The sequence below is a fragment of the Ictalurus punctatus genome, chromosome 4 (assembly GCF_001660625.3).
Source record: "Ictalurus punctatus breed USDA103 chromosome 4, Coco_2.0, whole genome shotgun sequence".
NCBI classification, from domain to species: domain Eukaryota; kingdom Metazoa; phylum Chordata; class Actinopteri; order Siluriformes; family Ictaluridae; genus Ictalurus; species Ictalurus punctatus.
In genome coordinates this window covers 3,054,472-3,067,500 of record NC_071284.1, presented here as the reverse complement: position 1 = coordinate 3,067,500, position 13,029 = coordinate 3,054,472, and the positions used below count along the sequence as shown (strand labels likewise).

Here is a 13,029-nt window from a genome sequence, read left to right as displayed (position 1 = left end):
TCGAGTTCATGAGCCTTGGATTTGTGAACTAATCTGACATTATCTGAACTAACGCTTTCCACGTTGTAGTGTTCAGAAATGAGTGCTCTGCCGCCGAGCCCCCTCACCACTCATGTGCTGAACACTGGCCGGGGTATACCAGCTGCCGGCATGAGCATCACTCTGTACTTCCTGGATCCTACGACGCCAGCTTGGAACCGTCTAACAACAGGGTAAAATGTCACTGTGGCTTAATGTTTAATGTGTTAACCAATCAGATCACATCTCTTATAAATCTGTTCCCTGTAGAACTACTAACAATGATGGACGATGTCCAGGTCTCATCACTAGAGAAGCCTTCAGTCCTGGTACCTATAAGATGTGCTTTGAGACTGGACAGTACTGGGAGGGACTGGGGGAGACTTGCTTCTACCCGTACGTTGAGGTAAATGAGAAAAAGTCCCACTTAAACATGCATTTTATGATTTAATCCTTTCAAGGGTTATTCATTTTAATGCTCATGTCGTTGCAGTGTTGCTGCATTTTTAAGAAACAGTGTGCTAAAAAATCTTTGAGAACTCTGAGTTAGTGTTGAACTCATGACCGGCGCCTTTTATTCCTTAATGAAAAATATTCTCTTCCTTTTTTTTCTTATCTAATAACACTTTTATGTGTAACCACAACATCAAGATATTTATTAGTCAGTATAGGAACTATTTATTTTTATTAGTTTGTTGTTTATTGAACAATTTTTATTAATCTTTCATTTTGTCATTCTTTTTAATTACATCCATGATATTATTTTATATAAGTTCTGAGTGATTTTAAGGGTTTAAAGATTAAGCTTTATAGATTAAAGATAACCGAATTACCCAAATCACCCGAATTAAATTATATGTTAATTTACTTCCTCCAACCTTTAAAGTAATCAGGGCTGCATTTAAGATATCATTTATTCCTATTATATTATACAAAAAACTAAATGAAAATGAATGAATGACTTTAAATTTCCGAAAAATGCGACACGTAACAATAATAACAATTATTATTTTTATTGATTGATTGATTGATTCTCACACCCAAAGCCACTTTTACAGTCTCATAAAGTAATACATCACACAACAAAGAGATACAATTAATCCTAAAGTAAAAAGAGTGTGGAAAACAAAATTCTCTAAAGGAAAGATTTTACAATCAGGCCCGTAATTGTTATGAACAGCTACCAAATGTAAATTCAACACTTGGAATCATTTCCAGGCATTTAAGCTCCTTAATTTGTCACGATATAACGAAGAAACAGGTCACATCTGGTCATGAAATTGCTTATCAGTTAATTGTCCAATTCCTTTTGAGCCCATGGACTAGAATGGAGGGACTCTGTAAAAGAATAAATAAATAAATAAATCCTAAATGGTTAATGCAATATTTTTTAAACCCACACTTCAATCACATCTTGATTGCTTCATTTCAAATCAAATGTGATGGTGTACAGTGGCAAAATTACAAAAATTGTGTCACTGTCCAAATACTTCTGGACATGACTGTATGTTACACTTCTAAATGACGTATAACCCTTGCAGGTTGTTCGATTGTCCCTCTGAGGGAACTCTTAAACGTAGAATCGTACCAAACGGTGTGTCCCTATCAGAAAGTGTTTCAAGGAGAACCCTTTATTGGAAGCTAAGAATCCTTAATCATCCAACGAACCCTTAAAGAACTCTTGAAGAACCTTTTTTCTCCACTCAACCCTTTTTTTTCCTTTTTCACTCTAAAGGAAAAAGAAAGAATATTGATCATTGGTCTCATGAGTAAGACTGTTTGCCTGTTTAGACCGTTTGATCACAATGTTTGTTCATAAAATACAATGACATTGTCTTGTTGTCTGCAGATTGTCTTCACCATCACGGATTCTTCTCAGAAATTCCACATCCCACTGCTTCTGAGTCGCTTTTCGTACAGCACCTACAGAGGAAGTTAACAAGTGCAGGGACCAAACTGATTCACGCGGATCTGCCTGATCCTGATGTCTGGCTGAAGCTCATCTACACAGGAAAAATAACTGTTACAGGTCACTTAAACGTAGCTCGGTTGTATGAAAATACCCGACATAAAAGTGCATATAGAACTACAGGTTCTGAAGTAAAATTTATGTTTCAGCTAATGTGACAGGATGGAAAATGTTACATAACAAAATAAACTATACATTAAAGCAGGGGTTCACAAACTTTTCCAGGGCAAGGCCCCCCAAATGGATTTAACATTTGACCGAGGCCCCCCTTTTGCAAGATGTCTTTAAAACACATTAAAAATTCAGACTTCTGAATATATCCCCCTTTTTTATACATATAAACATTTTTTTATACATACCCTTACATATTTACATTACATTCCATTAGGAATTGATTTTGTGTGTGTGTGTGTGGTTGTCAGAGTGAAAATTTATTTTTCACACCAAATTTTTGAGGCCCCCCGGGCGCCACCTGGCGGTCCCCAAGGGGGCCACGGCCCCCACTTTGAAAACCACTGCATACAAGAACAAAATTGCAAATACCACAGTAGGTTTTTATCTCCATCCTCACACTCTAAGGGCTTTTGAGTTTGAAGCTTTCGGGTTAAATCTCAGTACCAATGTAATTTCTGTACGTATTCTGGAGAATGAAATAGCATTTATTAAATAAACTTAGCAAACTTAAGCATCTGCATTACTGTGTGGTAATGTAAAAGAGTACTATTTTACTTTGTTTACTCTGTTGGTTACGCTATACTCACTGCCACTGCTCCTTTTTGTCTGCGTTATTGATAGCAATTATAGTACTTTTGGTTTATGGGTCCATGACCAAAGATGATTTAGTTCTATAAGAAATAGGTTATCATTTATTATACCACGGTGCACCATTGTACCATTTGAATTCTCATATCAGAAGGTATGGATTCATTTTCTATACAGGTACTTTTATTTACTGTGGCAAACCCTCCACAAAATGTAAGGCTTATAATAAACAGATTTTTCTTTTTATTTAATGTGTTGTTATTTAACAAAGAAAAATATATAATCATTGATATTGTGGAGTTTTCTGTTAGAAGACATTTCTGTAACACTTAAGGATCAGGAGTCTTGTGTTTGGACCAGCCCATACATTTTCCTCCATGGGAAATGAGTTTGTGCTTTCTGAATTTGATCATGGACATTTCATTTCATTAACCATAGCTATAAAGGGTTAAAACTGTGATGTTTCATTCACTAATAAACCAAAAATATTATACGAAAGAAATGACGTTGTGTGACATAAGCCAAGTAACAAACTTTGGGCCATGACACCACCTCGGCATGCATAATTTTTGTATAACAGCACTGTTGTATATTATACCTACATATTTTAGATTCTTATCCATCCATCCATCCATCTTCTATACCGCTTATCCTTCCTTTACAGTCACAGGGAAACCTGTAGCCTATCCCAGGAAGCATCGGGCACAAGATAGAAACCTTCACGAATGCATAAAGGGGGTCAAAATGACCCATACTGGATGGAATGGTTTTCTTCAAAAAATAGATGTCGTATTAATGAAATAATTTATATATATATATACACATATATGTATGTGTGTGTGTGTGTGTGTGTCTGTGTGTGTGTGTGTATATATATATATATATATATATATATATATATATATATATATACACACATATATGTGTGTGTGTGTCTGTGTGTGTATATATATATATATATATATATATATATATATATATATATATATATATATATATATATATATAAAAATTATTTCATTAATACGACATTTTTTGAAGAAAACCATTCCATCCAGTAAGATCATAGTAAGATTCATCTGAGGATAACGCCTAAGAAGACCATGTCATGCCACTGAGATCAGTACAGAATGTTGATCTGCGTACAGAGACACAAACATCTTCTGTTCTGTTATATATATATATATATATATATATATATATATATATATATATATATATATATATATATATATATACATATATGTATGTATGTGTGTGTGTGTGTATATATATATATATATATATATATATATATATATATATATATATTTATAATATATATACACATATATGTATGTATGTGTGTGTGTGTCTGTGTGTATTATATATATATATATATATATATATATATATATATATATATATATATATATATATAAAATCATACCTGACACTGATACATACCTGTACATATACGTCATACCTGACACCTAGATGAACACTTTCCAGTTGGTTGTGTGACTGTACATCATTCCCTTTAAATGCTAGTGAAGTTAGAAACCTGTATGACAATGTCGTATGTAACTTTTGAGACGGTCTCTTAATTTCCGCGTATCCGAGAATATCGAACGTCCAACATCAAACCGACTTTATTCCAGTGTCCGACTGAAGGTAAAAAGGTTTATTACAGAAAGATGGTTAATACAGGACAGAATAAAGCAGGACCGAATAATGAGAGCGCTCTGAAGCGCTTGTGCTGAACCACTACTATAAATATATATATATATTAAACGCAGAGCATGACATAATTCTGTGTACCAATAAGAAGCAGTTTGAGGCAGTTCAAACAGGCTTTGTTTTAGGAAGATCTTGGAAGATGTTTAGACGAACCTTAAACAGAACAGAGGAAGATGTTTGTGTCTCTGTACGCAGATCAACATTCTGTACTGATCTCAGTGACATGACATGGTCTTCTTAGGCGTTATCCTCAGATGAATCTTACTATGATCTGACTACAAAGTGAAAATGAGTCATTTCCCCTCAGAATCGTAAATTGGTACTTTTCTGATGCATGAAATCTGTATAAGAAAACAAAATGACCTTTTTTCGGGGGGCAAAAGAATCGTTGTTATCGTGCATCTCTAGGGTGGCTGATTGATTGCTCTGGGTGTGATTACTTCAGCCTGGCTAGCTTCTACACCATTGCATATCATTTGTGCTCAGCCTGGGCTTTATAACTTATATTTTGCACTAAAAAAAAGAGTACATTTCACCTTCTTAGATATGGCTGATGAGGAATTGGAGGCTATCAGGCGGCAGCGTATGGCAGAACTGCAGGCAAAACATGGGGTAAGTGACAAACTGGCTATAAACCTTAACTAGCATGACTGTCATATCCCACCATATATGGGGACGCACATTTTAGGCCAAACCATGCACATTTAAATGAAAAAAAAAAACCTGCTAAATTAAATATAATTGATCGGTTATTCGTATATTTTAGCTCCATCTTCTTGGATTAGTCAATTATTATAGCTGTGTCGAATATTTAGCATGTCATACTAAATACTGCAATGTAAATGCTAGTTAGCTTAACTTCAGCTAGCTAATATACTAGCGTGCAGAAATAAAGAGGGGCGTTGCTAAGTACCTAGCATGCTAATAACACTGGTCTTTTAGCATAATTAGTTGCAAGTTTAAAATTATAAAGAGTTTTAGAGCTATACTTGCCGCTATATGTTAATGCTGGCTAATAATAGATTTAAAAAAAAAAAAAAAAACTACAAGCGTTTGTGTAGTAAACAAAAAGACAGCCGGAATATGGGTGGGTTTTCCCCATATTCCTGAATTTTCCTACATGATGGGAATGTTGCATATTTGTCAGGGTTTGGTGATGGTTCTTGTTGCTGAATTCTTGATTCTGATTAGTCAGTAAGTGTTCATTCATTTCCTGTGGTGTAGCTACAAATCACAGGACTGTATTAACGTGCGCATTCTAATACATCACCGTTTCTATAGTAACACGAATTTTTCTGTAAGGAGACGTTTATTTAGCATTTTTGGAAGGAGTCTCCAGTGTTGGAGGGAAAGCTGTGTAAACTGTATGTATAAAGTTTAGCAGCATGGGAAAGTCTTAAAGACAGAACCCTGCTCGGGGAGATTTAAAAAAAAAAAAAAAAAAAAAAAAAAAAAACTATAGAAACCAACACAGTTCTAATTTTAATGGTTTCCACTACAAATACCATTACTAAGCATCAGCTGTTATCCATTAGAACCCTTACCAAAAGGTTTCCTTAATGGTATCCACTAGACATAACGTGCCACCAATAGAAGGCAACAAATTACCAGTAGACACCCACTGGGATCATTACAATTCCCATTAAAACCATTACAAATATTTAATAAAAAAGTATGGTGCCATTCTTTAATTTTTTTTTTTAATGCGATTTTTGACGCATTTCTGTGATGTAAAAGGAGAAGAATGTAATTACAGTGGTGCTTGAAAGTTTGTGAACCCTTTAAAATGTTCTATACATCTGCCGAAATATGACCTAAAACATCACAAGCTTTTCACACAAGTCCTAACAGTAGACAAAGAGAACCCGATTAAACCAATGAGACTTTTTGTTTCAGAAGAGTTGAGGAATGTTGTGGAAGGACCTGAAGCAAGCGGTTTATGTGAGGAAACCCACCAACATCCTGTAGTTGAAGCTGTTCTGTACTGAGGAACGGGATAAAATTCCTCTGAGACGATGTATAGGACTGATCAACAGATACCAGAAACGTTTAATTGCAGTTATTGGTGCACAAAGGGGTCACAGCATATACTGAAAACAAAGGTTCACATACTAGCAAGTATAATATTTTTGTTGCCTACTTTTAGGACTTAATGATGATGTTTTAGGTCATATTTATGCAGACATGTAGAAAAGTCTAAACACACACCAAACACTCATAACTCCACCACACACACTAACATGTCAGTGCCACTGCAGTAATGCGATCTACTACCAAATAATATCTGCTCAGCTGTGCTGAACTTGTTAGTCACGTTCATTTGTTTGCAATATTTCTGCTGGTGAATTTTAAAGGCTGGGAAACCATAACCATCACATGCACAAAAGGTGCATTCAAATAAATGTAAGTTTTCCTCCTCAGGGTGTAGTGTGGAACCCGATGGAGACGGTAAGCTCACTTGTGTGTTACGTGGGCATTTTAAAAGTGGAGGAATGAAAAGTCTTTCAGCTGTTTTTATTAAAGGTGCTTTTAGTCAGTGTGTTTTTTTTTTTGTTTGTTTGTTTGTTTGTTTGTTTTTTTGTGCTGGTGTGTATTAAACCTTCTCATGCAGCGAGGAACAGGGCTGGGCGATAGGACGATGTCATCGGACATGGGTCATGTCTAACATGAAATCTAATTTTACTTATCCCACAAAGGAAAGTAAGAGCAGCTTATCAAAAAAAACTAATCTAATAGTTGATTTATGCTACAACAATTTTTTTTTCTTAGCATTTATTTATGATTCACTCAATAAATGTAGAGCTAAGTCATTCTAAAAATCAAACCAAAACTGTTTTTAACAAAAAGTTTTTGAATTGTTAGTGATGAAAATACAACAAAAAGAAAATAATTTAATTGCATGCTTCTGTCCTCTTGGCTCTTTTCTCAGAATCTTCTTGACCCTCGTATTAACCCCTGTTTTCTTGTTTTTGTCGTTTTTACACCATATCTAGCCCAAATAAGCTTCTTTAAAACATTTTCAGGGTTCCTGCGGATCCTTAAGTCTTAAAAGGCATTAAATTCATTAATCTAAAAACAAGGCCTTAATTGGTATTAAAATATCCGAAACCATTCTTTCAAAAGTCTTAAAAATGCTCAGACATGGGAAGTAGTATTTTATGAATCTTTTTTTTTTTTTGAGACATTTAAATTTAAAATCTCAATTAACATCTTTTTTTAATTATTACTTTTTTATATATATATAATTTACCAAACACTAACTGCCTTCTGCCTTGTCTGCTAGCACGAGTACCATGGGCTGAATTCTTCCACCTACTTTTCAAAGCTAAAACGGCATCCATGTTCTAAAATCAGATCATCTTGTGGACTGTAATTGAATCGAAAGATTTGGGGGGGAAAAAGATCCAAAGTCTGTTGCTCCACTATGGGGGCAATGTAGAGCAATCAACTTGGTCCTATAAGCTCTATATGCATCTGGGGGGGGTTTACAGCAGTGTGGGGGGTGAATATTTATGCACCATTTATTTAGTCATCAACATCAAAACCTCTGGAAAACCGATATTGTTTGTGTTTACGTGTTGTCAGTGCGTTAAAAGGAAAAGTTCACAGTGTACGACTTGCACATTAAGCTTTATTATTAATACCTGATCTTCAACAGCATCCAAGATTCATCCAAGATTCAAAAATAATAATTTTTTTTTTGTTTAAACTTTTCACCAACATGAAATTTTTATTTAGGATTTCTTTGGCTTTTCCTGGTCGGAGGTCAGGAATGACAAGTTACAACCTCAAGTCAAATGCAGCCTTAGCGCTCGCTTCATCTCTAAATATCTAAAGAGCACGATGCGGCGGCGCTTTAGTTCTGTAAGCCAGGGGTTCCCAAACTTTTCCAGGGCAAGACCCCCCAAATGGCATTAAAATTTGACCGAGGCCCCCCTTTTGCAAGATGTCTTTAAAACACATTAAAAATACAGACTTCTGAATATATCCCTCTTTTTTTTATTAATAATTACATCTTACATCTTTACATTACATTAGGAATTGTGTGTGTGTGTGTGTGTGTGTGTGTGTGTGGTTGTCTGAGAGTGAGAAAGAGAAAACATACTAGTGGGAGGGATGGGCACACCAAATTGTTGAGGCCCCCCGGGCGCCCCCTGGTGGCCTCCACTTTGAAACCCACTGCTGTAAGCTGTCCAAATGTCTCATCTCCTCATCTGCATGCTCTGTTTTGCAAAAATACAACACCAACTAACAAATTAGCACCAGATTAATGTGTTTTAGGGTGGAGCTTTTTTTCTTTTCTTTAAGCCTGTGAATAGATGTGGGTTTTGCATTGCTGTTGCCTGTTCTTGATGCTCAGCTAGGTTTAAATGCTAATCCATTTCAGCAAAATAAGTCACTAGCGGATAGTAGCTTTAATATTAATAACTCGAACATACTGCAAATGAAATACATCATCGTTGATATATTTTAGGCATGGCAATGTGGGGTAATAAAAAAAAGAACGGGCTTTAAGTTTTATTAAAATTTGTCTGAAATGCCTATGCAGCTGTAATTATTATTTTTTTTAAATTTATTTAATAATGAATCCATTCTTTTTATATTTTAGGACTCCTCCGATGAACAAGGGCAACAGGAAGCCAAGCAGAGGTACTGATTTTATGATTGTTGAGCATCTGGCCTTTATATCTGAAACGTTTCACAAGTCAGCATTTTACATACACGTAATGTTTACAATATAAACCTTTTTCTTGCACAAATTATTTCAGATGTCAGGAACAGGAATTTTATGAACTCTGACAAAAAAGTATTTCATGCTGTTATTTCTTGAGTTGGTTTTGACGGTTAAAGGAATTAAAATGTAATTTTTGAAAAGGCGGATCGGACGGTTTATTAAAGGTCATGACCTCTTACTGCCTTCAGCATTGAATTATTGCTTCCTCCTCACAGAGAAACAGAAATGAGGAACACAATACTGGCCCAGGTTTTGGCTCAGTCGGCCCGTGCCAGATGTGAGTTAAATTTGTATATACCCTATCTATGATATTAAACATCACACGGTCTCCAGGTGTGCTGACTCAGTGCTCAGTTTTTCCTCTGTGCTCCAGCAGGAGGCGCCATTCTACAGAACCTCACCATCACTTTACTGTTTCATTTCAGTGAGTAACCTGGCGCTGGTGAAGCCTGACAAAGCAAAAGCTGTGGAAAATTATCTGATACAAATGGCTCGAATGGGCCAGCTCGGGGGAAAGGTGAGCAAGAGGATCACAAAAGATAACCGTATATATGAGTTGAAGACAAAAAGGGTTCTAAACAACGATCAGAAAGAAAGGCAATAATTAAGGGTAAAAATCAAAAAGGAAGGACTGGGGAGAAAGCTGAAGAGAAATAAAGAAATGTTAGGAAAGAGATGGGGGGACCAGAAAGAAAAAAAGTTAGAATGAAAGTAATACAGTTCCTTCCAAAACTATTGGAAACGTTCATTGTTCGTGCTACACACCAAAGACGTTTATGTTTGAGATCAAAAGATGGATATGAGACGAGAGTTTTGGATTTCAGCTTTTATTTCCTGGTATTTACACTAGATTTGTTAAACAACAAAACCCCCCCCCCCCCCCCCCCCATCCACCCACCTGCCTGGTTTTTACCGCAGCCTGTTTCAGTTGTTTGTTTCGGGAGGTTTCTCCATTTAGTCTCCTCTTTAGGAGGTGGAAAGCTGCTCAACTGGGTTGAGGTCTGGTGATTGACTTGGCCAGCCTTCCATTCCCCCCCTGATGAAGTCCTTTGTTGAGTTGGCAGTGTGTTTTGGATCGTTGTCTTGCTGCATGATGAAGTTCCTCCTGATTAATTTGGATTCATTTCTCTGTAAATGGGAGACAAGATGTTCCTGTAAACTTCTGAATTCCTTCTGCTGCTACCATCATAACTTCCATCATCAATAAAGATTAGTGGGACGGTTACAGAAGCAGCCATGCAAGCCTAAGCCATGACGCTACCGCCACCCTGTTTCATACAGGAGGTTGTAAGTATTGGATCATGAACAGATCCTTATGCCATTTCAGTAGTTTTGGAAATGACTGTAGGAGAAAAGAGCTAACTGAAATAATGGAAAGAAAAAGTAAGAGGCAAAAGGGGAAAAAAGGATGGAAAAAGACAGCAAGGAGAAAAGAAAGGGGAAAATAGTAAGATAGAGAAGACAGAAAGAGAAAACCGTGAAAAGCAGGCAAGAAAGAAATGGTAGAAAAGAGATGAGTCAAAAAGTTTAGAAAGAATAGAAGGGGGGGGGGGTGAGGTAAGACAGAAAGGGGGGGGGTGAGGTAAGACAGAAAGGGGGGGGGGTAAGACAGAAAGGGGGGGGGGTAGAAAAGAATACAAGGGAAGGAAAGAAAAAGAGAATATTAGAACAGTAATGATAAAAAGCCATAATAGTAAAAATTAAAAGGTGAAGAAACAAAGTAAGCGAAAAAATAGTAGGAAAAAAGAAAGGTACGCAGGAAATTAAAAGAAAGGAAGTATAACCAAGAAGCTAAAGTAAATTATATATATTTTAATTGATGTTAGAGTTGTGACAGGCTTTTCTTCTGTGTGAAAATCTACTTTAAAGCTTTATTTGTCCCTTTCATATGTGTTTTAGGTCTTGTATTTCTCCTGTATGATGATACAGGAGCGGAACCATATTATATAAATGTCTGCATAATAATTTTCTGCTTAATGAACAGACTTTTGCCATTAAAGACAAACATCATCTGTATGCATTATCCACTTTTTTTTTTTTAGATCTCAGAGTCCGGTTTAATAGAGATCCTTGAAAAAGTCAGTCAACAAACAGAGAAGAAAACAACTGTCAAGGTAACTGGATGTCTGATTATGATGTGAAATGCTCTAGTCGGATTAGTTCTGCAACGTGGATCACTGAAGATAAGAATATTTTAAAAAATAAATAAATAAAAAAAGAATGAAAAGTTTTTACTTTCTATGAATATCTAGAACTCTAACACTCCCTCTGCTCTCTTCCAGTTTAACAGGCAGCGAGTGATGGACTCGGATGAAGACGATGATTATTAAAAACGAGTATTTGCTCCAGTCAGTGTGCTGGTGAGAGATTACTGTGCTACTCTGGATCTCGAGAAGCACCAGTGTCTGACCAAAGGCCTGATCTGTGGAGAGCATCCTGGGGGGGGGGAAGACTCCTGTTCCTTTGGCCACACAGGAACTTCTGATCCATGTTGTTTCTATTATATCACACTATTATCATCTATTATATTTTCACTTCTAGAATTTTTTTCCACAAAACAACAATGTACAGTACAAATTTTATATTCTATCTGCTTTGGGAATACTGTGTTTCCACCCCACTCCAAATTAGTATCAAAATGGAACAGGCCTTCTTGTCATCTCTCAATTTTTGAATCCCCTGTGCAACAGTTTACATAATTAAAAAAAAGCCTTATATACAACTGTTACCTAATATTCTTAATATTATCTTTTGCATTGTGCATGTGCAGTGTTCAGATTGTTGTATTCACACATCTCGTACACAATTAGTAAAGGAGAGGGAGAGAGAGCATTTAAAAAAAACAAACCTACTCGCTAGAGGTAAAATCAAGTGAGCAAGCAATTGTGGTGGGTTTTTTTATTTATTTATTTATTTTTATAAATTGTCGGTACTTTTACTGAACAAATTCATTCTTACTCACTGGAACAAGTAGCTGATTCGAGGTTAAAATATATTTTTTGTGCAATTTTTGTGCGTTTCCCATAATTTTTTTCCATGTTCCTCCAGCTATCCAAAAAAACATGTAGGTTTGTTATGCTAAATTAAGCATAGGTGTGAATGAGTGTGTGAAGGGTGACTTGTGATTTGGTGTTGCACCCAGTGTTACTGGATCCACCACAACCATGATAAAATGGTTACTGAAGTGAATGATTGGTTTTTGTAGACGTTCAATCAAAATGATTGCACCCCATTTTAACTTGTTAATAATGACATAGCAGCACTGCTATTTTGTGAATACACGTTAATTTAATAATCATTAAAAAAGTCATGTATGATTTTGTTTTATCGCTCAGCTGCGAATGTTAGAACGCTTTTAAAGGCACTCCAAAACTTTTTTTTTTTAACTGTTATGTGAACCTCCCAAAAAATGGTCTTCGAACATCTCGATACTTTCATCGTCATGAGAAAAAATTCCAGGTTCTATGAATATGTATCATGTTCATGTCCTCCTGTTTTAAAATACACTATATTCTCAGATGTTTGTGGACACCTGACCATGTGCTTGTTGAACATCCCATTCTGTATTTATTCCCCCTTTACTGTTATAATAAGCTCCACTCTTCTGGGAAGGCTTTCCACTAGATTTGTGCTCATTCAGCTACAGGAGCATTAGTGAGGTCGGGTACTGATGTCGGGATGTCGAGGAGGCTCCGGTTCCAGTTCATCCCAAAGGTCTTCAGTGGGGTTGAGTTCAGGGTTCTGTGCAGGACACTTGAGGTCTTCCACCTTCTTCCAACCTTAACACACCGTGTCTTCGGGAACTTGCTTTGTACACAGGGGCATT

At 36.2% G+C, this 13,029-nt stretch overlaps 2 protein-coding genes across 8 annotated transcripts in view; both read left to right on the top strand.

The window, feature by feature from the left end:
* The window catches only part of uraha (urate (5-hydroxyiso-) hydrolase a), a 4,938-nt gene extending 1,943 nt beyond the window's left edge, over nucleotides 1-2,995 (top strand). For all 4 annotated transcript variants that reach the window (XM_017466236.3, XM_053677828.1, XM_017466235.3 and 1 more), the window contains 3 exons: nucleotides 70-212; nucleotides 289-424; nucleotides 1,868-2,995. In XM_017466236.3, the coding sequence (XP_017321725.1) occupies nucleotides 70-212; nucleotides 289-424; nucleotides 1,868-1,957 (369 nt within the window). In that variant the 3' untranslated portion in view covers nucleotides 1,958-2,995. The remainder of the gene's footprint in view (nucleotides 1-69; nucleotides 213-288; nucleotides 425-1,867) is intronic.
* A 1,260-nt stretch (nucleotides 2,996-4,255) lies between these two features.
* On the top strand, nucleotides 4,256-11,925 carry pdcd5 (programmed cell death 5). 4 transcript variants are annotated; one of them, XM_053677754.1, is made up of 8 exons: nucleotides 4,256-4,402; nucleotides 5,013-5,080; nucleotides 6,890-6,916; nucleotides 9,078-9,118; nucleotides 9,419-9,480; nucleotides 9,629-9,720; nucleotides 11,246-11,317; nucleotides 11,486-11,925. In XM_053677754.1, the coding sequence occupies exons 2-8, from the start codon at nucleotides 5,015-5,017 to the stop codon at nucleotides 11,531-11,533; spliced, it is 408 nt and encodes a 135-aa protein (XP_053533729.1). In that variant the 5' UTR covers nucleotides 4,256-4,402; nucleotides 5,013-5,014; the 3' UTR covers nucleotides 11,534-11,925.
* The last annotated feature ends 1,104 nt before the right edge of the window (nucleotides 11,926-13,029 follow it).